General features: G+C 42.7%; 1 protein-coding gene across 1 annotated transcript in view; it reads left to right on the top strand.

Moving 5' to 3' along the window:
* The window catches only part of ARID2 (AT-rich interaction domain 2), a 172074-nt gene that overhangs the window by 142702 nt on the left and 2695 nt on the right, over positions 1-26677 (top strand). The window contains 5 exon segments of the mRNA XM_030548903.1: positions 3619-3767; positions 15074-15212; positions 15301-15386; positions 18520-18643; positions 18722-18813. Coding sequence (XP_030404763.1) covers positions 3619-3767; positions 15074-15212; positions 15301-15386; positions 18520-18643; positions 18722-18813 — 590 coding nt within the window.

Raw genomic sequence — 26677 nt, 5'->3', positions numbered from 1 at the left:
CTTCTTCAGGCAGCAGCAGACATATTTTTTTAACTCATGGACCATAGGCGCTACATACATTTCATAATGTTTTTGTAAGCTTTCCCCTTCCTGGCTTTCATGGTTTGCAAATTTCTTTTTGTTTTACTGTTTTGGCAATTCCAATAGTGCTTACCTATGGTTTGCTAGAGTTGGTATTTCCTGAGTAACTGATTAGTACTCTATATGTTACCTGTAAGAAATAGCAGAGAAAACCATATAAGTATAGTGTACAAATGAAACACGTTTAAATAGTTTGTTGATTTCAGTTCCCATAACACTAATCTAGAAATACTGAGATTGAAAGTTGAAAAGACTTAAGCAAAGTATTGTACATAATTTTTGAAGGTGACTTGAAAAGAAAAAATTGACCCTTACCCTTTTTCTCTTCCATGATGCACAAATTGCTAAAGAAGAGTACAAAAGAATAGCGCAGGCATGTACTAACAAAATCAGAAAGTCTAAATGGGTTAGATCTGGCAAGGACATAAAAGGCAATCAGAAAAGGTTCCTTAAATACATTAGGAGTAAGAAAAAGACGAAGGAAAGCATACGCTCTCTGCTGAGCGGGGTAGGAGAGCTGATGCATCAAGAAAGCTGATGTTTTTAAGCCTATTTTGCTTCAGTTTTCTCTGAAAGGTTAATGCTGTCCAGATACTCAGCTACAAGTAATATTAACAACAACGCAGAAGGAATGCAAGCCAAAATAGGGAAAGAACAGGCTAAAGAATATTTAGATCAGTTAGATTTATTCAGGTTGTCAGGGCTTGATGAAATTCATCCTTGGGTATTTAAGGAACTAGCAGAAGCAATCTTGAACCATTAGTAATTATCTTTGAGAACTGCTGGAGGACAGGTGAGATCCCAAAAGACTAGGGAAGAAAAATATAGTACCTATCTTTATAAAGGGGGAACACACAGGATCCGGGGTATTATAGACCAGCCAACCTAACTTTGATACCTAGAAGAATACTGGAACAAATTATTAAACAATCCGTTTGTAAGTACCTGGAGGATAATAGGGTTATAAAGAATAGCCAGCACGGATTTGGCAAAGACAGAACATGTCGAAACAATCTAATTTCCTTCTTTGACTGGATTACTGGCCTAGTAGAGGACGGGAAACAAAAGATGTGATATATCTTGATTTTAGTAAGGGTTTTGACACAGTCCCACGTGACATTCTCATAAACTAAGAAAATGTGGTATAAATGAATTGATTATAAAGTGAGCACACAAGTGGTTGAAAGACCATACCTGGGGTAGTTATCAGTAGTTTGCTGTCAAACATGGAGTCCCGCAGAGATCAGTCTTGAGTCTGGTACTTTTCAATATTTGCATTAATGACTTGGCTAATGGAGTGGAGAGTGAGTTTGTAAATGTTGTAGATTACACCAAGCTGGAGAGAGTTGCAAGCACTTTGAAGGACAGGATTAGAATTCAAAATGACTTTGACAAATTGGAGAATTGGTCTGAAATCAACAAGATGAAATTTCATCAAGACAATGCAGAATACTTCACTTGTGAAAAATCAAATGCACAACTACAAAATGGGGAATAACTGCCTAGGTGGTGGTATTGCTGAAAAGGATCTAGGGGTTATGAATATGACTCAGCAATGTGATACAGCTGCCAAAAAGGCTAATATCATTATGGAGTGTATAAACAGGAGTGTTGTATGTAAGTCACATACAGTAAATGTGCTGCTCTGCTCAGTATTCGGCAGGCCTTAGCTGGAGTACTGTGTCCAGTTCTGGGCATCACACTTTAGGAAAGATGTGCACAAATTGGAGAGAGTCCAGAGGAAAGCAACACAAATGATGAATGTTGTAGAAAACCTCGCCTGTGGCGAAAGTTAAAAAAACTGAGCATCTTTAGCCTTGAGAAAGGAAGACTGAGAGGGGATCCTGGTAACTGTTTTCAAATATGTTAAGGTCTGTAACAAAGAGGATGTGATCAATTGTTCTCCAGGTCCACTGAAGATTGGACAATAAGTAATGGGCTTAATATGCCCCATAGAAGATTTAGGTTGATAGTGGGGGAAACTTTCTAACTATACAGATAGTTACGCTCTGGAAATAGGCTTCCAAGAGAGGCTGTGGTATCCCTGTCATTGAAGGATTTTAAAAACAGGCTGTCAGGGATGGTCTAGTTTAGGTGGGCCTGCCACAGCACAGGAGACTGGAATTGATGACTTATTTAGGACTGGAAGAGACCTCCATTTCTCTGATTCTGTGTATAAAGAGAAGCCTGAAAGGTGGGTTTATTTGGGCCTTTTACACTACTGTTTTTGTTTTTAACCTTAGGAAGATTAGGAGTGTCAGGTTTTTATTTTTGAGGAGTTCTTATTGAAGGTCATAGATATATATCATGAGCTCTTTTAGCCTTAAATCAAACAAATAAATTGTTGAATTTCTGTTGTTCAGTGGCTCTAATATCTTTGGTGTCATCATCTTACTAGTGCTCCAGTTGTCCAGAGACTTGTAGGAAAAATAGTATGGGAAGACCTGTATTTCAGATGTAAGCAACATACAGGGGGGGAAAACATACTCTTTTTTGAGGGTAGGGGATCCATATTTCAGCCTTTCTTTTTATATCATTAAGAACCAAAAAGGCTCATACCGAGTTTTAAAAGTGACCTGTAAAGGGTAAAAAGATGATTTTTACTCATTTTTTAAAACAGTCCCTTGAAACATTGGGGTATGGAGGGTGGGTTTCCATACTGAAATGGTTTTACTTCCTCATAAAGCACATTGTTATGTTATGTGGCTGGTCAGGAATGCTAGGCTTCTAGCAGGCTCTATAACGGTACACAAGCTAATTTTTTTACAGGAACTCAAAGAATCTTTGCTCCTGTGGAGTCCATGAGAAAGTCCTTTAGTTCTCCATACACTAACAAAATCACACTGGGTCATTTTACATTTGAGAGAGAATGAGTGAGTGGGTGAAATTTTGAAAAGTGGTAGTAACTTTTGATGCCTCATTTTTACATATCTACTTAAACTGACTTGTAAAAATAGTGCATTGAATCCTCTGTGAAAGGGTTCAGTTTAGGTGTTCAAGGTGTATTGAGTTAGTGAATGATATTTCTTGTAAGCGGAACAGAAAAGGTCTAAAATATGTGACAGGAGGCCAAAAATTGTGTAACTCATACTTTAAACTGCACTCTCAAATAATTAATAACATGACTCTTCACTATAAAGTTACTACTCCTGTATAGTTATTGTTAATATGCATGTTTTGTTTATTGCGAAAGGTCAAAAATTACTTTTTAAAAAGCTGCCTATGTGGATGCTGCAGAAGTAACCAAATATTGTGTTCCTTTGATTCATAATTCAGTATTTGAATATGTGCTTAAATTACAGCAATTAAGATATCAGAAGAATCTGTGCAAAATATAATTCAAGGGTTATCAAATAATAATTTCCTCTAGTTTCACTATTACATATGTCACCACTTACTCAGAGTTCAGTGGGTTAAAATCTAAAACTTCTTTGTTAATAAAGTGTAATATAAAAAGCAACAGAATAAACTGGAAAGTGTGTGTTCTTATCTTCTAGTATGTTGTTTTAACTCTTTGTGTTTGAAACTTTTCTACAGAGCACACCTGTGACACCGGTACCAACAATGCAAGTACAGGGCCAGCAGATCAATTTGCAGCCTTCTTCATACCCAACACCAAGTCAACATGGCGAGCAAGTGAAAAAACCTGGACAGAACTTCATGTGTCTGTGGCAATCTTGTAAAAAGTAAATAGCTCTTTTATTTGACAACGATTTACTAATATATTGCAGAAGCTCTTATTTGGAATGCGATCCCTGAAAGTACTAACTGTTCTCTTTCCTTAAATATCTCTACATGGTATCAGTCATCTGATAAGAGAAGAAAATATTAAAATTTTATATTATTAAATATTAAAAAATTGCTTTTTATCTTAAGTTATGTCAGTGAAGACTAAAATATTTGTATATAGTTATGTAAGTCACAATAACTATATTCCATAATTTTTCTGCATTACAAATATAGGAACAGTTACTATTTTCTTGTTATACAGCTAGTTTTGAAACATGAAATGTGTTCCTTTTTCATTTTTCCAGTTTTGCAAGTTTTTGTGTCCTAGTCAAACTCCTCTTTGGATTATGATTAATTTATTAATTGAGTACTAAGGGAATTCACTAGCAATTAAATGAGACGAATCTCTGACTCAAGTTACTTACACTCTGAAATAGACAACACAGCAAGGAATGGTTTTAAAAACAAAAACAAAACAAGAGTGAGGAAGAAGGGCATGCTTGGATGAGCATTATAGAAGTGTAAGTTTATGAGCATATTGCTACACATGCTTCTTGAGAGTTCTTTTTAAAATAATATATCAGATTTAGGTCAATGTCCGGAGTAAATACGGGGTGAAGGCTGGTGATTGAAAATGTAATGGTGAATTGGAAGGAAAGAAGAGGGGATTGCATACCACAGAGTTGTGAAGGAACTGGCAGTGTCATGAGCAAAGGTGTGAGAGCACACTTAGGAGACAAAGGGAGCATCAAGGGAGCGGAACTGATTTGTCAGAGTGTAGGGTATGCTCAGGGGAGCAGCATGCAACTAGGGATGAGACGTTAGCAGGTGGAATTGGGATGACTCTGAAGGTAAAGATGAGGCATATGAATTTGATATGGAGGAATGCTGAAAGCTAGTTACTATCTACCAAAAATGTCCATGGTGACTTCAGATTGATATTAGCGAGACAGGGTGGGTGAGATAATATCTTTTATTGAATCAACTTCTGTTGGTAGAAGAGACAAGCTTTTGAACCTACACAAAGCTCTTCTTTGATGTGGTATTCTTAATTTTCTTCTCTAAGACAAGATCAAAACCCATTAAAATAAATGGAAAGACATCAAATGGGTTCTGGATCAGTCCTCTGAATAGTACTTTGTTCTTATGTGCAGTTAAATAACTGCCATGTTTCCATCTCGGGTGACTGTGTTCATAGGTAGGTGATATAATTCCTGTACTTAGAAAGCTTTTGAAGGCCTTTGAGATCATTTAGAATGACAGGTACTATATAAATGTAAGATAATATTATAGACCATTATATAAAGATGAATTCAAATTATCTTAGAAATGTCTTCTCTTCCCCCGCACCCCCGAACAATAAATGTATCTATGGAGCCATGCTCCTCTGCTCATATGGTCTTGAATGAATGGTATACAGGATCCTTATTAATTGCTTGATTAGTGAAGACTTTCTTTTTTAAAAAAGCTCTACTATTCAGTCTGGGTTGCATATACTACAAGTACAGTATGCTTTGATGAGTAATCCTTTGTTCCTTTTTTTACCATGGTGTTTGCAGGAGCCATGCATCCACAAATTTGTTTCTCAAACATTATCTTCATTCTGGTAGCTTTTCACTGTTAAAATTGACCTTTAGTGTCTACGTTGTTTAAATATGTTTTGCTACATTTTCTAAAAAATAGTCTATCTGTATATTTAGTGTTAGGTTATATTTTATTTATTTATTTTATTGAACAGATCTTTCTCTTATATCTGTGGTTTTTATTATGAGCTTTTGGGTGTGGTCCTGCAGTTTCCAAAGGTCCTCTAAAGTACACTGGAAGATGTAACCGATACTATTACTTTGAGTGGTTTTGCATCTTTACACTTATGGGTTCTGTGTCACCTTGTGGTGCCTTATGGGAGAACCTTGCTCCTAGCAGTGTCTGTTAGAGCACTGTCATAACTCCAACCTGTCCTTTTGGCATCTCCCAAAGTCTTGCGAAAAAAGATATATAAGGGACTGAGCACCCTTTACCACCCCAGTTCCTTCCTACCACATGCATGGACGAAAGTGAACCACTCTGATATCTTTGGATCCAGAGTCTTTTCTCCTTGATGTTTGTTTATTGGGGTTAGTTATTTAGCTTAATGTAGTTTGTTTGTTTGGTTTTTTGTAGGTCAGGGTTATAGTGGAACCAAAGCTAAAGAAGTTAGGTTTTAAATGATGTACATCATGCCCAGATGTCTTCCAAGTGTCAGATGATCAGGTTCCTGGGAGAAGGCATCTCTCCTTCTGCCTGTTCCATCTGTTGGATCTTTATGCCCAGAGCCTGCAAGGATAGGCAGACTTGTCTACAGGTCCTGCCACTTAAGGAGGCCATTGAGGCCAGACCTTCTGGATCAGGATGGTTTTGGGACCCAGGGTCCAAGAGACCTCCAACTCCTTCCTTTCATTAACCTAAGGGAGTTTTACTCCCAGTCCTCTTATTTTTTGGCTATTCAAAAGCACCAAAGTTAACACAGCCGCCTTCATATCAATCGTTCATAAGAGAAGGCATTTTAAGTTGTAGTCTAAATCCAAACAGCCTGCCATCTTTGTGATATCCTTGTTGCAAAACACCAGACTGCAGATTTGATGGGACGTTCAAGAGTCAAGAACCATTCAGTCAGGATCTTTCTACCCTTTTGTTTGGAGGCAGGCTAGCTCATTTTTATTGGCAGTTGGAGACAAGTTACATCGGACCAATGGGTTCTAGAAATGATATAAAAGGGCTATGACGTACAATTTGAGAAACTACCCCCTAAAAATTCCACCCGCCTCTCCCTTTTCAGGGACCATTTTCACAAGGATATTCTTCTTTCAGGAATCAATAATTGCTTCTGACGGGCAGTCGAAAAGGTGCCAGAACATCTCAGAGGTTAGGGGGTTTATTCACAGTAATTTCTGGTACAGAAGAAAGATGATTGGAGGGGTTCATGTAGTCTTGAATTTAAGGAACCTGCACAAGTACATTTGGAAATTTTGGTTCCATATATTAACCTCTGCCTCCATAATCCTTACCTTTCCTTTTAGATTTGTTCACGACTCTCGATTTAAAGTATGCATATTTTACATTTCAGTAAGTCTCATTCATAGCAAAAACCTTGAATGCGTGGTGGAAGGATGCCATTTCCAATACAAAGTGCTGCCATCTGTCCTCTCAACAGCACCCTAAGTATATACAAAATGCCTCTCTGTGGTAGCGGCTCATCTGAGAAGACAAGATATTTTTGCTTATGTTTATTTGAACGATTAGCTATAGAAGGCTGGACTTTGAGTCTATCTGATCTTCAGTAGTCTTGTTTCTTGGCTGTTCAAAATATGCTGATTAATACTAGGAAGCAGTGAACCAGACAATGTTACTGATCAAAATGGCCCAGATTTGTGACTTGGATGACTGGCAAGGGCAAGTCTTCTGCTTCAACATCCATTCTCTGTGTTCTGTAATATTTGATGCTTTTAATGTCTGAAGGGTTATGTAATTCATCTAAGGATTCATTTGGCAGCCATTTTTGCCTATCATATTTTAGTTGATGGTAGATCATTGTTTGTACATAATACTATTAAGATGTTTGTGAAGGGCTTGTCTAATATGTATCCTCCGTTGAGAGAGCCTGTCTCTTCTTTCCATTTCAGTTTGGTTCTAATGAGGCTGATGAAGCCACCCTTTGAACCTTTTGCTGAGTGTTCTTCACATTATTTTATCAGTTAAAATGGCTTTAATTGTTGCTATAACGTCTGCCAGAAAGATCAGTGAACAGAATGCTCTTATAGCTGATTCTCCCTAAAGATAAGGTTGTTTGTTGGCTTGATCCCAGGTTTTTGACAAAGATGGTTTCTGATTTTCATGTCAACCAGTCCATCATTTGCTGCCCCTCCCTCTATTTTAGGTGCAAGGAGGGCCCTGGCTTATTATTTAGAAATAACTTAAAGTTTTCATAAATCCACCTTCTGTGCATCATCATTTTATGTACCTTTATTATATTCCTTCTTATTAATTTTCTTCCTAAACTAAAGAGTTCCCATCTTTTTCAGCTCTCTTCACACGGAAATCTTTCCATGCCTTTAATCATTTTCACCACACTGTTTCCACTATATATTTTCGGAGATAAGGTGAAGAGAACTAAGAACTAAGCTGAGGGAATTTATATGGAATTTTAATCTTTTTATAGGGCGCTACTCTTCTTCAAGTAGTGTCCCTATGGGTGCTCCACTGTAGGTGTGTCTGCGTCCCTGCACTGCTGAGCAGAGAACTTTGGTAGCAGTGTCCATTCAACCCATGCATGTGCTGCTCATCACCTGCCATGAGGCTAGCCTCTGTGCATGGGCATACCCTCCTCAGTTCCTTCTCAACCACCCTTGGCTAGAGACAGAATTATAACTGTCCATTCATGGATCATTAACTCTTTTAGAATTGCTAATTTTTAGTCTCCCTTGTAACCTCTTTTCTTTCTTTACTTTGTTAACATTTTATTTTGGCCATTGCGCTGCCCCTAAAAAAAAAAAAAAAAAAAGTAAAGGACTTTGTCTTTCACCAACCTCCTGAGAAGGGGGACCTCCATGGACAGAAGATACTTGGCTTTCTGGCTTCAAAAAGTGCCTCAGTTAAAAGGAATCTATTCCAGTGAGTAGTGGACACTCGCAGTGCGTTCACGCCCTGGGAGAGAAACCCATTCCACAGAAATGTAGCTTGTGTCAGCAACTGAAACCCAGATCCAGGAAAGACAAAGAATTGAGGCTCAAACTCCTAATCATGGAGTAAACCCTTCAACTTCCTGAGTCTCAGTGGGAGCCTGCACCGCAACCCTCTACTTCAAAGGAGGAGAGCCCAGGGATATGCCCGTGAGCCACTCACATAAGGCTTCTAAGAAAAGGTCCGTGAGTCCCTATAGCGAGTCCCGATCAAGCTGAAAATGATCTCCGGCTTTTTCAGCATCATCGGTACTGATGACATCGAAGCTGTTTAAATCTGGTACCCCAGGCACACACAGTACCGGACTGACTGAGCAAGTTGGGTTTGCCTAAGGACCCAGTGGGCACAGACAAGGAAATACTGGTACTGTTGGGGTGCAAAAAAACATAAGATCCACCCTGGGGAAGGCTCTGTTGGTACAAACATCGACATCAGTACCGCCTGTGGTATGCCAGGCACCAATAGGCCTTGCTGTCAGGTCCACATCTCCAACACCATTGGTACAGGCATCTCAGCACTGACAACCACCGCCAGTACTGATGCCTTCCGTACTGCCAGACTTACGATGTGCAACGGATCTTTTGATGTCTGATGCCTCGGACTCTCCTCTGCTCAGTATCAGGACCCTGGCACTAGGTTAATCCAGAGCCCTTGACTTGCCAACAATTTCCCTTTTCATCATCAGGGTCAGAAAGTGGACATGGTTTCCTGCTGCTCTTCTCACCTGCCAAGTTTCACTATTGACATCAAACATATCCTCCTCCTGATCCACAGCCCCCCTGGTTTGGTCAGCCATGATACCAACCACTGAGTTCCTTCCCATTGCAGTGGCCATACTCAGATCTCTGGCAGGCAGGCTGTGACCTACTAGCAGCCGAGGAGGCACCCTCCTTCAGTTGCTACCTCGAGGGCTTCTGAATCGCCATAGCAGGCAAGGGAGGAACTGGAGGCCAAAGTTGAGGAGGAAGTTACTTCTCAAACCCACTTCTCGTTGTTAACACCAGATGAGACAGTGATGCCCCCTCTGCCATCTATGGCAGCTGACTTTAAACTGTTCCAGGACCTGGCACAGAGGGTGGCAGAAGCTTTACAAATACCACAGGCTGGCGGACATTTAACATTCTTGCACCTGTCCAGAAGCTGTACAGAGTCCTAGCTGTGGTGGCTGCTCATCTGAGAATACAAGTAATCCATGACCTGACACAGGATGTAGGTCTGGTCATCGTGATAGCCTCAGCGTGGGGCTTTTGGAACTTGAACATTGTGAACCTGACAATGTGATGGTGACCATCACCTTACCAGTGACGGTAATTGTCTTTCTCTGAGATGTGTTGTCCACTCAGAGTCCTGCTCTTAGTGGATTCTTATCAGCAAAAACAACAACCTATATTAAACAAACTCCAGTACCTGTCAGGCCATTATAATAGCCTAACAAAGGGGTAAAAAGCTAAACAAAGCCCAGGAGAAATGAGGAAATAAAGAGTTGAGGCAAAACTCCTGTGTTGACACCATTCTCAGCAACTTTGTTTTTATTGTTGTTGTTTAAGGAATAGATGTTACTCTGTCTTTTTAGTCATGATTCTAAATAATTTTTTTATTTCTGAATAAGAAAAATCCTACCAGTAATGTTGTTGTTCAGTAGTTTAATTCTGTTCTAGATTTGGTGTAATACAGTGAAGCCCTGTTACAGTAAAGTACTTTCCCTCCCTCAGCGAAAGAGTCAGTCAGGATTTCTTTTAGATCTTATCAATACTTCAAATAAAGTAGTATTAAGGGATCCTATTAGAGTGTGGATCTCCCCAGCAGTTAAAATCGTTCTGTTTGCACAGCGTAGGCAGAACATAGCCATATCTCAAACCCTAATACAGCCTTTGGGGACATAGTTAAATACCTTTAGATTCTGGCCGAACTACAGAGATAAATCCATTTCAGCATGGCAAGGAATGTCCATATTGTAACTAGATCCCATGACACAGTTGTAGTTGCATGTGGAGACTCCATGCCTTCCACTTTACCTCAATGGTGGTGGAAGGAGCGCTTTCCATCCCTTGATATTGTAGACGCAATCTGCTGTTCATGAGTCTGAAAGTCTGTATTGTCACACCCTGCTATAAGCCAGCTGCAGCAAGACATGAAGCCAGAAATTCCTCCTTTATCTCCTCCTCCTCCTCCGTTTAGTGGCAAAGTTTCTTCTTCTCCCCTTCCCTCAGCAAGAGCAGAGTGGGAGGGGGAAGGTGATAATCCCTTTGGAATGTGGAATTTGACACCTATCTAGAAGATAATTGCTGTATTCTAGGGAGTTAGCACAAGGAACCCAGTTTATAAGTGAGAAAAACTTCTCTGGGTGAAATAAATTCTCTCTCTGTCAGACTGGCACCTGTGTTGGGGTGGGGAGACTAACAGCTGTACAGTTGGGTCTGCATATATGGAGGGGAGTATTGGAGTGAATAGTGGGTCACAGGGAGTCTCTGGATCAATCATCAGCCAATCTAGTGTCCATGAGTTTGCAGATATTGAGATGGGTGCAGGTAAACTAGGCTGCAGTTCATCTGTAGTCACTAATGAATCTTTTGCTTCAAGCCCCTTCACAGAGTAGCTGCATTCAGTTTCTCTGTGGGATTCAGGAATTTAATTTGGGCAGATTCTGATACTCTTAGGTACATCTAGATATTCTAGATTAAATTTTGGTTTTGTTTTTAAAGCATGTGAGCTCGCACTGCACTACTGATTTTTAAAATCTGATTGAGGTGATAGTTCATCTCAACTGACACATTAAAATACAACTTTCCTGTTTACACTGCAATTCTAAAATATAGTGGTTAAAATGTGTTTGCTAACATGATTTAATAGAACACCCTTTATCTATTCTAGAAACATATCTTACTCGTATTGAGTAACACCTGCAAATAGCTCTCCATTGATTTTAATAGAGCCACTGAGCATACTTTTCAGCATGTGTAAAGGGTATGAGAATTTGACCTTTTATAAGGAAAGTGAAGCTTTCCGTGAGAATGAAGGTCTGTATAAATATATTGTAGAAATTTGGAACTTATGTGATATTTAACAATAGGTGAAATTTTGCCATAACAGAGTTCCATATAAATGGGTTCCCCTATATTACGTGAAATCTCTGCCCCTGCCCTTCCCATTCCCTCTTAAAAAGTAACTCACAGGCATAGGTGCTGGAACTAGGGATGCTGCCACACCCCTGGCTAAACTGGTTTCCATTATATACAGGGTTTACAGTTTGGTTCAATGGCTCACAGCATCACCACTATACAAATTGTTCCAGCCCCACTGCTCGAGGCAGAATTCATTGTATGATATGCCATGCCTGTGTTTTCACCTGGGAGAACATTTACAAGTATGTTATGAAACAGACTATACCATATGAGACATTATAGTGCAAGTAGTGGGATACCCTTTAATTACAGCAGTGCAAATAGCACCATTTACTTTGCCATATTGTATATGTTAATACAATATGCCTAAGGTTAAAAGAAATCTTGCTTTCTATTGGATTTTAGAAAAGCAGTTAAAATTAATGTTTGTTTGACAGTTTAATCTTGCATAAGAAGAAAAAACTGAACGTCAGTGAAACCTACACAACAGGCATCCCCTGTCTTAAACAACCACTTTTAAGTATCCCCAGAGTGTCCCTTTGTTCATTCTTTAAAGGCCCATCTCTACTTTGCAACACATTTTTGTTGATCCCTTTAATTGTCAGTTAAGACATGTTTCAGTGCTCAGTACATAGTCTTCAGCTATGGCTATATTAGACTACATTATTAGAGGCAGGAAAAATGTCTATGTACTAGATGAGGCCGCCAGTCCCTGAGTTGAGCCTTTAGGTACTACCACAATACAATTCTTCATCATCTAGGGTGACCAGATGTTCCTATTTTATAAGGACAGTCCTGATATTTGGGGCTTTTTCTTAATGTGGGCTCCTATTACCCTCCTACTCCTTGTCCCGATTTTTCATACTTGCTAACACAATCCCTTTGTGGTACTTGCTCTTTGTGAACCCTTCTGGTAAGCTTGTCTAATGTTATGTTAATGGAAAACTTACTTACTCCAAAACTAAAATGAATCAGTCTCCCTTTTTATATTATGTCGATTGTTTTTATAGCTTGTTTTTACTGAGTCAGGTGTAAATTCTTACAGATAAAATTAAAATGCCCCCTTGTGGTATGTAGTGGTATCTCAAATCAGTTGCATTGCTCAGTTGCCATTTATAATATTTAATATCTTATAAAATGGCTTAAAACGATCAAGTTAAAATATATGTAACAGTTATGTTACAAGGCTGTTTTGAGATCCCTATTATACAAAGATGTTAAAAATAGTAGTTTCTATCATACCACCACATTTCCTCCCTTTTGTGTTCAGACCATTTGAATTTTTTTATATAATTTCATTTTGTTTATGTATAAACTTATTCATAGTAAATGCCGTATATACTCGTTTATTAGCCCGTTCATTTATAAGCCAGCCCCCCAAAATGGATAGGTAAAAATAGTAAAAACTGCATGACCCTTTCATAAGCCGACCCTATATTTCAGAGGTTGGAAAATTTTGGCTCCTGGCCTGTCAGGGTAAGCCACTGGCAGATTGGGACATTTTGTTTACTTGGAGCATATTCAGGCGTGGAGCCCCTCAGGTCCCTGTGGCTGGGTTCCCCATTCCCAGCCAAAGAGAGGCACGCCACTTCCCGCAGCTCCCATTGGCTGGGAATGGCGAACTGTGGCCACAGGTTGCTGAGGGATTCCAGGCCTACAGATGCTCCAGGTAAACAAAACGACAATGTATTAGCTATTGAATTCAATGATTCCATTGAGCAGGGGTCGGCAACCTTTCAGAAGTTATGTGCCAGGTCTTCCTTTATTCGTGGTAATTTAAGGTTTCGCGTGCTAGTAATACATTTTACATTTACAGGCTGGCGGATGGAACCCCAGACTGGCAGCAGGCTGAACAGACTGGCAGCTGGGACCCCAGGCCGGCAGCGGGCTGATGGGGCCAGCGGCTGGGACCCCGGCTGGCAGCAAGCTGAGCTACTCAGCCCACTGCCAGTCTGGGGTTTCATCTACCAGCCCCTGCCAGCCAGGGTCCTGGCTGCCGGCCCCACTCAGCTGGCTGCCGACCCGGCGTTCCGTCTAGGCTGGCAGCAGTATGCCACAGTAAATCAGCTCGCATGCCACCTTTGGCACACATGCCATAGGTTGCCGACCCCTGCCATAGAGTTTTAAATCATTAAATTTTGATGCAGACCCATTTATAAGCTGACCCCTGCTCTTTGATGCATCATATTTTTACCAAAAATATTTGGCTTATGAACGAGTATATACGGTACTCTAAAATTAAAAAATCAGACTAAGGAAAAAAATCTCATGGAACTGAATGAGAACTAATAGGCCTCAAAGATTCTTTCTATCCTAAAAAGGGCCCAGTCCTTATAACTTCATATCTTCAATTAGAGTCTTTACTATTTAATCAGTTTATACTCTGACACTTCTCACATGCCTAAAGTTAAACAACTACTTAAGTCTTTGTAATTTGGGGGAATATGTGTATATTTTAGTTAATTTTAAAACCAATGTTAATCTTCATTGATGGTAAATATACACAGCAATCCATTTTTAAATGTCTGCATGATAAACCCAGATGGTATCCTATTATTTGAGCACAGTCTAATTTGAATCAGCAGGCAAAGCTTTAAATATTGTAATTGACTACAATAAATCAGCTTGACAAGATTGCAGATATGCATACTAAGCTATTGAAAAGCTTATAAACAAAGAGTTAATATACATGAATGGCAGTTGTTTACCATTTATTATTTAATGTGCATGCAGGACAATATCTATTTTCAAACCTACAATTTAAAATGGACAAAATATTTTTATAGCTGTTTTAACAAAACAAGTAAAATGGATTGTATGCTGAAAACTTCTAAACTAAGTTTCAGACAAACAAGTTGTAATGGGAGAGTTACTTAAAAACAGTTTTTACCCTGACCTGTTGTTCTAACTTTAACAGATACCATTATATTACATAGAAGACTGCAGGATTAAGTTTTTCATATTTCTGCTTGCTAGTCACATTTTAAATGTTCTCAGTTCAAGTGCTGGCTTGTCAGAAAGAATCTAGGAAGGAGAACATGTGAAAGACAACCACATCTGTAATACAAGGTGCTTGACAGCTTAGTACAGTAGCTTGGATGTACAGAGAGTTTAAACAGGTAGTCCACATTAAAGCCATTGGGATCAATGCATCAAGAGGAAAAGAAATGCTTACAATTTTAAATAATTGGATTCAGCCAAATCAGATTGTCCTTTATTGGTATTTAGGGATGATGGACATGTACACATACTATTGGAAATTGTCATATTTACATATGGAAATTACATACATTTTCAGTATGTAATGCATATGTCTGTTCATAAGAACAAAAGCGTTAGCCAGTATTGGATCAAAGGTGGTATTGCTGCTTTAACATTAACCAAGAAAAAGCAATGACAGCATTTTTTACTTTTATATTTTTTAGGTGGTTTCAAACACCATCACAAGTTTTTTATCATGCAGCAACTGAACATGGAGGAAAAGATGTCTATCCAGGGCAATGCTTATGGGAGGGTTGCGAACCTTTCCAGCGGCAGAGGTTTTCCTTCATTACCCACTTACAGGTACATATTTTCTCACTATTTGTAAAGTAAAATGTGGAATTTCATTGAAAAGTCTTCAGGTACATTTTTGTTTCCTTTCCTCAAACAGGATAAGCACTGCTCCAGAGATGCTCTACTTGCAGGATTAAAACAAGATGAACATGGACAAGCAGGAAATCAGAAACCTTCCAATAAGTAAGAGACATGATCCTCGTTACTGATAGAGAAAATAGAGTCAGAAATCACTGGAAGAAGGTTGTATATTTATAATTTGATTTATCAGGTGTTGTTCTAGATAGAGCAAAATATAGTAATCAATATGCAATGAAGCATAAAATATAAATATAAAATAGGTAAGAGAAATGAGTGATTGTAACATCTGAGAGAAAAGATCATAATGGTCATGTAAAGCACAGGTGAAAAAGCCACATTGATGTTCCAAGAGCAACTGAGGATCCTGTGCCCCTAAACTTTAAGAATCATTGATTAAAGATAAGCAGCTATCCTCAGTAATGGAGACAAACGCCATCCTCACTATACTCTCTAAGTTCTCTCCCAGCCAACTAACATTATCTTTTTGATTATAGTGGATCAGCAGCTCTGATGTAGTTAAGGTTGAGAGTCACTTACTGTTTAAAAGAATACAATTCTAAATGCTCAAAAATCCACATACTGACACGGATTATCTCAAAATTTGCTATGCCTCGTGGAATAAGTGTCCAGATACGGGGTCTTTTGAGCAAAAAGTTGTCAACATAAAGCCCCCTAAAAATCCAACTCTTTACAAAGTCATCTGGTTCTTTTAAGATTTTTTTATGCATGCTTGTGGCTTTGACCTGCCCCAAACTGCTCCAGATTTATCATAGTTACTGGACTCAGTGCCCTTTTGGAGCATTTCAGGTTCAATTAGGAATTCCAGTTTGTTATGTCAGTTAAAAGTCAGAGTTACCCTGACCCAGGGGCTCTTCGAGTTGGCCCTTCGTGTGGTTAAGGCATGTCAGTTTCGAAGCCAATGATTCACTACGACTAGGGAGTGATGTGGCCAGCATCATGTCCAGCCATATTTAACTGCTCTACCCTTACTGATCAAGTACCCATTTTGCAACTGGGTGAGTTGGAGGTGGCTTTTCAGTATGAGATTGATCAAGACTCAAACCTATGACCTTCAGGATTGTAGCTGAATGTGTCAGTTGCTCAAGCCACAGGGAATGAGGTGCACATATGTAGCAAAATTATGGCTTTGTTAACAGTCAAAGAGTTTCCAGGCAGTATGTTATCACAGTAATTGGGTGGCTCAAAGATGTATTTTGGTCATGGAATCTATATAGTACCCATGCACCGAGTTCAAGCCCTATCCTTGCAACTGTCAGAGAATGTCTGTTGTCCATATTCCTTGCTCTCTGCCTGCATTCTGTAGGGGCTTGTTCTGGAAGTTTTTCTCAGAGACCAAAATTGCTGAGTTAGAGCAATAATTGAAGAAAGCTCAAATTTACAGACAGTTTCTGGGTTTACATCAGACTGTTGTCAAAGAAAATAGCATTAATTAAACAGAGGAAAGATAAATTACTTTAGGAATAAGTTCGGGTAATGAACCATGAAACTGAGTGTGATCAAAGGAAACTCATGTCTTTTAGTTCAGGGGATTCTGATACACAGCCCCCCTAACATGAGCTGCTCAAACATGTCCAGATTCTTATAATTTTTGGGGGCCAAAACAAGGGAATATTGGGGGGGTCAAAGTAGTGAGGAGGAATGTGAGTGTGTGTGTGTTGGAGCTGTGCAGGAGATGTGGAGGTTGGGAGAGTTCAGCGTTAGCGTTCTTCCCCTTTTGCCTTATAGTTGTACTCTGGCACAGCTACAGAGGAGCCCGCACACACCGAAATAATGGCCCACATTATTGCAAGGAATTGTTTAAACACCATTTTTTGAAAACTCATTGCCTTCGAAGAGACCTCTGCTGTCTGGAAACTCAGGTGCTCACTGAGCAGGACTCTAAGGAGGGAAAGTAGGGCGCCTTCCCCTCCAGTGCAGAGAGTGGAATGAGGAACTGAGAACGGGCATGTTTGGTGCATGGCACAATGCACAGCACTGAGATCATAGTTAGGAGCTGAGAACAGGCATTCTCAGAGCATGCATTGCATAGACCCAGAAGCTCTGAGACCTTGGTGGTGGGGTGGAAACACCTAGTGAGTTGAATGGAGCAATTTGCACCTCTTAGACCTATTATTTCAGGCTATCTACATCTCCATGGGTGTTCGTATTTAGCTGAGAATATCTCATTGACATGGGCCACTTCATACCTCTCTGAGCCTTTTGCGCTGCAGAGAGATGTGTAGAAATCCTTCCCCATACACTGACTAGGCCCAGATTGGGGACGGGCGGACTCTACATATCCACTGTCATGCCCCTTCCTGCCTCCAAATGGCACATGTGCTCCTCGTAGCCCCCATCTCCACCACCCAGAGCTCCCCCAAGCTTTCCAGGGACATGGAATGACAAGGAGGAGTGTGGAGCTGGTGTGCATGTGGGGGGCTCAGAGCAGCAGGGGACAAGGAGTAGGTGATTACAGCAGTGCAAGGAACGTTGGAGCATGACTGAGCAGTGGTGAGGAACATGAGGGGTCAGAGCAGTGAGGAGAGATGTTGGGATGATGTAGCAGTGCAGGGAACAGTGGGATGGGAAGAGATGGGGGGGAGTCTGAGCTTTGCAGTGAAAAAATAGGGAGGCTTTCAGCTCTGTCCCCCCAAGCTCCTCACATCCATTCCCTCCATATCTGCCTTCCCCTTTCAAAAATATCCCCAGTGATTCCATGCTAGTCCATAAACTGTTCTTATGTCTTCTTGCCAGATCCTTCACCTGTGAAGAGGTGGACTAGAAGGGATAACTGAGCTGTGCTGGATACAGAGTTTACTGTTTTAAATGGCATTTGGGTAGCCGCCTATCCCCATTCATTTTAAATCTTGGCTGATAACGCATACCTTCAGACAGTCATCAGAAAACTAGTCTGTTCTGAAGTGTACTAGTGTTGATTAGTTAGAAAGGTACTTTTCCTTTACATATGTCATCTGTGAAATGCAGTGGTTCTCTGAGAGAGGTGTATTTTCTCACCTTCACCTAACTAATTCTGGGGCACTTGTGAGCCACGGTTTTCCCCTATTGAACCAAAAGACAAATTACATGAGTGTTGAGCGCTGAGAACTCCTTTACCTGTGAGCTCCAAAGAGGTTAAAAATAAAAACCTAGCAAGAGTAACTGTCTTGATAAATATAAATGTGCTAGAAAGCAGTACATAATGCTTTATACCTATATCTTTTCTTTATCAATCTAGGCAGCCAACTGCAGGGGGTAGTACCTCTACTCCTAGAGCACAGAAGGCTATTGTGAATCATCCTAGTGCTGCCCTCATGGCACTAAGAAGGGGATCAAGAAACCTTGTCTTCAGAGATTTCACAGTAAGGAGCATTTAGATTGTGTATTTGAAATTAATGGTTGACTGATTTGTTTTTAATACAATTTTCTTTCTTTTTTAGGATGAAAAAGAGGGACCAATAACTAAACACATCCGATTAACAGCTGCCTTAATATTAAAAAATATTGGTAAATATTCAGAATGTGGTCGCAGGTGAGCAATCTTGTAATTCTTCTAATATAATACAGTGCGAACATGTTGCTTCCATGCTGTGTTAATACCTTTTAGGGTCCAGATGACAGGCGGATTTTATATTTAATAATTTTAAAAACAATTTCCAAATAGGATTCCACCGTAATGTGGCTACCTGATTAATATATTAGCTTTATGTAATACAAAATTACATAGAGGTAATGACATAAAGGGAAGTGTAAAAGTGAGTGAAATGGCATTTGAAACTAATTTCATCTTGTACATCTTGCACAAGTTGAAGTAAAACATCTAATTTGCCAAAATGGATGATGATACAACAGAGGAACAGAAGAGGTTACAAAATTGTTTGCGTCTCTGTTTGCAAGCTGTTTAGTAGGTGAAGTGTCCACCAATAAATACATTAGGAGAAATAATGTAACCTTGTGTAGTTTATCCACATGATTATATTAGTTAAGTAGATTGACTAGAAGCATAGTTATGTTAGAATCTCTAAGCGGGAAGATTACAAGATCAATATCTGATGAGATGTAGACCTAGAAATTCTTACTTTAGAAAGCAGTAGTGAAACTGAAGATGGCTTTTATTAGCCCAAAATAGAAGTGTCTCTATTTTAAAAAGTATATTTTAAAGACTTATTAACATAATGTATAGTTAATTATTATGAACTTTGCTACTTTCTGCCGTTTTCAGAAGCACAGCCTCTTGATCTGTTTACACTATTTGGTTCCTTTCATGGGCACCAAGTATACTTTATCTGTGCAATAAGTGAGGTCCAATATTTTCAAAAGTGACCAGTGATTTGGGCTTCTTCAATTTTTGGGTGCCCAATCTGAGACACCTTAAAGGTACCTGTTTTTGTTTGTTTTGTTGTCAGCAAGTGAATGCTCAACAAATTCTGAAAACCCAGGCTCCTTTAAAATGTCTCGTGTTGACCATAACATCTTATCCCGACCTGAAAAATATCTAAATCATCTTCTACAGGTTACCTATTTATTCTTCTTTGAGTACTTGCTCATGTCCATTCCATTGTAGATGTGTGTGCTTGTCACATGCACTGGTGCTGGAAGTTTCTCCCTCAATGGTATCCATAGGGGACTGGCTCTGGCGCTTTCTGGAAAGGTGCGCATAGGCACTGGTATAAGGGCACTACCAGCTCCCCATCCCTCAATTCCTTCTTACCACCAGTGACGGTGCTGGAACGTCTCCTTGCCTCAGCAAGCTTTCTTTCTCAACTGTGCCTAGTTTTGAATTCTCTTGTATATAGTTGTTATTAAGTTTGAGTAGTATATTACTTCCCTTAGTGTATATGTTAGAAATAGTCCCCTGCAGGACTTAGCCTAGGGGTGGGACTTGGGCATGCCCCAAGGCTTTAAGCCTTGCGAACACTGCAAAAAACCTATGGCAGTCAGTGATCTCCATCAAAGCTGTCTTAAGTATTTGAGAGATACCCACGTGAGTGACAAATGTCGCACTTGTAAGAGTTTCAAGCCCCGAACCAAAAAGGAGCAGGACATTCAACTAAGAGCATTCCCTATGGAGTTGGTCCTCACACTGGCCTCAGAGCTGGCCAGATTGGACAGTGCTCCAAGTACCGTAACTTCCGTGTGGAGTGCGCCACTGGACTCTGACCGGCGCCGATCCCCATCCCCGTACTGGCTAAAAAGAAGAGAAAGCCCAGCAGAGGGCATTCTCTTACATTCCATAAAGGGAAGGAGAGAGCCGGAGGAGAGCAAAGACCTACATGGGGCAGCTCTTCCTCTCTGGACAGTGGCCAGGCTTCAGCACCTGTTGAGCTGTCAAGCCCCCTTCATGACCTGCCAAAGCAGCAGAGGCAGTTGGCACCCAGTAGCGCTGTCCACGCCGGAGGCCTTTCACGCTCTAAGGACATATTGCCCTCAAGGATCAGCTAGGTGCCCCGTTCGAAGGGTAAACCCATTCTGGGACCTTTCCAGCAGTCCCCATTGGTGTTGCACTGCTTCCTGACACAGGAAGTGCCCCACCAGAACAGCGCCACCAGCTTACCTGTCAGAGTTCCCTGTGTCATTTCCCGGACTCTAGACAGCATTCCCTAGGATCCTGACGTCGTTCGCTGGCTGTGTGGCACAGACCCGTGGAGGTGTGTTGCCAGTCCCCAGAGTCCAAGCACCGGTCCCTGGAACAGCAGGGTTGATCTCCAAGCTTGCGGCACCACTCCAAAGTCCAGATGCTGGTCCCCTGAGTCTAGTCACCAGTCTCCGATTTGCCAGTACGGATCCCTGCAGGCAAGGCATCAATCCTGTGAGCCAGGATGTCAATCCTCCCTATCCATGGAATGGCACCGCTCTCAAAGCATGAGGCATTGATCGCCGGGATATGGTTGCTGAAGTGCCAAACACCACCACCAGTCACCAGAGGCGCGGCACTGGGAGCAGTCTTCCTGGTACAGGTCACGAGTGGAGACCCACAGAGAGGGCCAACGGGATCAGGGTGGATAGGCAGCATCAGCACTGTCCTGGTCCCCTAAACATGTCTCTTCCTCCTCTGGCTGAGAGAGTGAGGAGGAAGATTTACCAGCATGCCAGGGCCACCCACTGCGGGCATCGAAATTCTCATCAGGACCACCAGTGCCCGCATGGCCCCAAGGTCAGTGGCCAGCTCCCTGGCAGCTATGGAAACCCTAGGGGTTTCCCCAGCCATCACAGGGGTACCGATCAGTCTCAAGGGCGTCTGAGAAATGGTCAGCAACAGTCTTCAAGCCATCCCTGGACTCGGAAGTAGAGCGAGACCAAGGTCCCCAGGGTCAGCTAGCGCCAGCTGGGGCTCCACTGGCAGAGGCCATGGAGGTGGCAGACCTGCTGTTACCCGCCTCCTCATCCTCTTCACCTGATGAGACAGTAGCAAGACCTTCCCACACAGTCCTCCAGAATAATATAAAAGCCCACCAGGAGCTTCTTAAGTGGGTGGCTTCGAACCTGGGGTTAGAGGCCGAGGAGTTGGCAGAACCCTCCAATTCCCTGTTTGATGTTTTGAGTGCAGCAGCCCCTTCCAGGGTGTCATTACCCATCCACAAGGGAGTGGTAAAACTGACCAAAGCCTTGTGGCAAACTCCCTCTTCCCTGCCCCCCACTTCCAAGCGGGCGAAGAGAAATTATTACATCCCTGCTAAGGGATTTGAATACCTACATACACACCTGCTTCTAGCTCACAGATGGTATCGCAGCCAATGAGCTTGATAGACAGGGTCAACTGGGATCGACTCCTAAGAATAGGAAGCAAAGAGGCTCAATTTCTTTGGCAGAAATATTTATTTGACGGCCAGCCTCCAGTTAAGAGTGGCCAACCATCAGACCCTACTTGGTCACTATGACTTTAACATTTGGCAGTCCATGATCAAGTTTGCAAACTCGCTGCCAGGGGAGCCCAGGAAGGAGTTCCTGGCTATCCTGGATGAGTGCAGAGCTGTGGCTAGGGTAGCCCTCCAAGCGGCCTCAGATGCTGCGAACACCGTGGCCCAGATCATGGCTTCGTCCATTTCCCTGAGGCATACGTGCTGGCTGCAGTCATTGGGCCTGTAGTTGGAAGTTCAGCAGTCCATCCAGGACCTCCCTTTTGATGACTTGGCGCTGTTTGCGGAACAGACAGCAAATTACAAGGCCTAAAAGACACTAGGGCTACCTTGCGCTCGCTGGGCCTTTACATGCTGTCTCCTGTGAGAAAGTGGTTCAAACTGCAGCACCCCTACAGGTTTGGGGACCAATCCCGAACAGAGCCCTTCCACAGAAAGGCGAACAGCCGGCACCCTCAGTTCCCTCGAACTCTACCTGCAACCATCGGGGTAATAAGCAGGCATTTTGAGGGTGTGCTCGAGGCTGACCTTTCAGCCTGTGTACTGGATCCAGCACCTCTGCTTTTTTCCAACCGTCTGTCTCCCTGCCTCGTGGCCTGGGCTTCTATAACATTGGACCAGTGGGTCCTCAGCACAGTAGCGGGGTACACACACCCTCCAGTTTATTTCTACCCCACCCTCCCTCCCACGCCCACCTCTCTGTCTCTCTTCAGGGACCCGTCTCATCGGCATCTGCTCATTCAGGAGGTGCAGGGCCTTCTGCGAGTGGGAGCTGTGGGGGAAGTCCCTCTGCACTTGAGGGGGAAATGATTTTACTCCTGTTATTTTTTTATCCCAAAGGCCAAAAAGGGCTACATCCCATCTTTGACCTGCAGAGCCTGAACAAGTATCTCAAGAAGTTGAAGTTCTGCATGGTCTCCTTGGCTCCATCATTCCTTCCCTGGCTCCCTCAACCTGAAAGACGCTTACTTTCACATATCGCTCTTTCACAGACACAGAAGGTTCCTACATTTTGTAGTTGGGACCACGCACTACCAATTTTCAGTGCTCCCCTTTGGCCTATCAGCAGCGCCACGGGTGTTTATGAAGTGCATGTTGCAGCGGCCTACCTCAGATGTGGGGGTATCCAGATTTATCCATACCTCAATGACTGGCTTATCAAGGGACATTCCAAGGTCCACATCCAGTGCAGTATCTAGACATTGCAAGCCACTTGTCAAGCTCTAGGTCTGTTGATAAACCAGCAAAAATCAACATTGGTTCCAGTTGAAAGAATAGAGTTTTCGGAGCTGTCCTTGACTCTACGTGAGCCAGAGCCTTCCTGCCAGAGGCCAGGTTCAGGGCAGTGTCAGATCTGATTGCCAAAGTCACGGCTCACCCACTCACTAGTGCCTGGGTGTGCCTCAAATTGTTGGGGCACGTAGCCACACATGTGTACGTGGTTCGGCATGCGAGACTCAGACTGCGCTACCTCCAGATGTGGCTGACATCAGTCAGTCCAGGCATTACCTGGACAAGTGCCTCAAGATCCTGCCATGGGTACTTACTTCCCTGCAGTGGTGGTCTGACCCAGCATTGATGTTGGAAGGTGTGCCATTTGCAAATCCATGACCAATGGTCTCACTGATATCTGATGCTTCTGACCTCTGATATGGAGCTCATCTCAGTACACTGCAAATGCAGGGGCTTTGGTCAAGAGAGGAGCTCACGCTTCACATAAATGTCAGGGAGTTCAGAGCTATCCATCCAGGGTAGTCCTTCCCCATCTTTCAAGTCGGGTAGTGCAGGTGTTGACAGAGAACACGGCCTCCATGTCCTATGTCAACAGGCAAAGGAAGCTCTTTCAGCGGCTCTGTGCCAGGAAGCCCTTCGCCTGTGGGACTTCTGCATCCGACATGCAATCCACCTAGAAGGTTCATACTTCCCCGGCACCTGGAACATGATATTGGATCACCTCATCAGGTCCTTCTCTCACCATGAGTCGTCCCTCCGCTTGGAGGTTGTCAGGATGCTCTTCCAGAAGTGAGGAACTCCCCAAGTGGACCTGTTCTCTACCAGGCAGAACAGAAAGTGTCATTAGTTCTGCTCCCTGCAAGGCCTCGGCAGAGGCTCACTCTGATGCCTTGGTCAGGAGACCTGATGTACGCCTTTCCGCTGATCGCACTCCTCAGCAAAGTCCTCCTAAAGATACAGGGGGACAAGGCACAGGTCATTATGATTGCCCCAGCATGGTCTCGCCAGCATTGGTTCAGTATGGTCATGGACCTGGTTGTAGCAGCCCCGTGGTCACTTCCCAGCCACCTGGACCTGCTCTCACAGGATCATGGTCAGTTGCTGCACCCAAACCTCACCTCATTCCACCTCACAGCTTGGATGCTGCGTGGCTGAATCCAGAGGAAGAAGCTTACTATAGTCAGGAACAGCAGGTTCTCTTGGAGAGCAGGAAGCCCTCCACCAGAGCAACTAAACTGGCAAAGTGGAAGCATTTCTCATGCTGGGCAACAGAGCTGAGTATCTCCCCGACTAAGTCGTCTCTGCAGTCCATTCTGGATTATCTGCTTCATTTAAAGCACCAGGGCCTCGCCTCCTCTTCAATCAAGGTTTACCTGGCAGCTATATCAGCCTTCCACCCTTGCATCCAGCATAGATCAGTATTCTTGCATGACATGATGATTAGGTTCCTGAAAGGCCTTGAAAGGCTCTTTCCTCTGGTCTGGGACCCGGTCCCCCAATTGGGCCTCAGCTTGGTCCTCTCCAGCCTCACTGGCCCACTCTTTGAGCCTATGGCTTCTTGTTTCCTTTCCCACATGTCGTGGAAGTTGCATTCCTTTTAACTATTACCTCATCAAGATGTCTCCCGAAAATTAAAGCCCTCACTTTGGAGCACCCACATATGGTATTTTACAAGGGCAAGGTCCGACTGCAGCCCCATTTGGCCTTCCTGCCAAAGGTGGTGCCACACTTCCATGTCAACCAGGATATCTTCCTCCCGATGTTCTGTGCAAAGCCTCACACAACCAATGAGGAGAGGCAGCTGCACACTAAATGTCAGACGCGCCCTGGTGTTCTACCTGGAACCCACCAAGCCCTTCTGCAGATAGACCCAGCTCATTATCACAATAGTTGACAGGATGAAGGGCCTTCCAGTGTCCTCTCAGAGGATTTTCAATTAGATCACCATCTGCATCCGTACTTGTTACAAGTTGGTGCAGGCTGTGCCTCTACCGATAGTGAAGGCTCACTCGACTAGGGCTCAGGCATCGTCAGCTGTCTTCCTAGCGCATTTCCCTATCCAAGACAACTGCAGGTCCACAATGCGGTCTTCGGTACGCCCATTCACAACACATTACGCCATCATCCAGCAAGCCAGAAATTGCACTGGATTTGGCAGAGCTGTGCTGCAGTTGACACATCCATGAACCCCTACCCATCTCCGGTGGTACTGCTTGGGAGTCACCTACAATGGAATGGACATGCGCAAGCACTCAAAGAAGATAAGATGGTTACCTTTCGTAACTGTTGTTCTTCAAGATATGTTGCTCATGTCCATTCCATGACGCACCCTCCTTCCTCTCTGTCTGAGTTCCGGCAAGAAGGAACTGATGAAGCGGGCAGCCGTGCGCCACTCTAGAGGGCACCAGAGCTGGTCCCCTATGGATATCACTGAGGGAAAAACTTCCACCACCTACAATTGAATGGACATAAGCAACACATCTCGAAAAACAACAGTTCCTAAAGGTAACCATCTTTTTTCTAACCCTAAATTGTCTGTCAGACCACAGCGCAGCAGCTGGGCTGTGCACCGTGGAGTCCCTAGAGCAATGGTTCTCAAACTTCTTTTTTTTTTTTTGCAGACCACTTGAAAATTGCTGAGGGTCTCGACAGACCACTTAATGATCTTTCCAAATGTTGTTTATACCATTAGCTAACTTTGTAAAGCACTTTGGATAAAAGCGCTATATAAAAAAACCTTAATAATAATTAAGGTTTTTTTGTTCTACAAATAAAAGCACACAAGTCCATATTTTAATATCAATAGTCTTACCTTTCTAATGCAATGGATATGCCCTCTCTGCCCTGCCCTGGCAGCCCCCGAGCTGGGAAGGAGAGGGCTCTCTCAAGTCACCGCCCAGGTGCACACTTTAGAGGGAACGATCCATGGACCACCTGAATGGAGCTCGCGGACCACTGGTGGTCCACAGACCACAGTTTGAGAACCTCTGCCCTAAAGGATGGATGAAGGGAGGGAATCCTTTCACTCAAGCTTTGGAGCACCAACAGAGCCACACGCCAGCCTCCTCATTGCCTAAAGGCCCTCCCTACTTCCAGGAAGGAGAGTATCTGCTGGATTCCTATCAGAGTCTTCTGCCCTGTCTGTTGACTGTCCTGCTGCAAAGCAGTAAGCAAACAGAGCCTTGATGAGCTGTTATGCTCCATGCTAATGGAGGAATGAGTGGGATTTACTCTTAGTCTCAGTGGTTACAATGTGTGCCATTTTTGCCTTTGTAACAACTGACTGACTGAGTGTTTTTACAATCT

The sequence above is a fragment of the Gopherus evgoodei genome, chromosome 1 (assembly GCF_007399415.2).
Source record: "Gopherus evgoodei ecotype Sinaloan lineage chromosome 1, rGopEvg1_v1.p, whole genome shotgun sequence".
In the NCBI taxonomy this organism is placed as follows: Eukaryota; Metazoa; Chordata; order Testudines; family Testudinidae; genus Gopherus; species Gopherus evgoodei.
The sequence above is the reverse complement of the archived record's forward strand: the minus strand, read 5'-3'. Positions and strand labels throughout refer to the sequence as shown.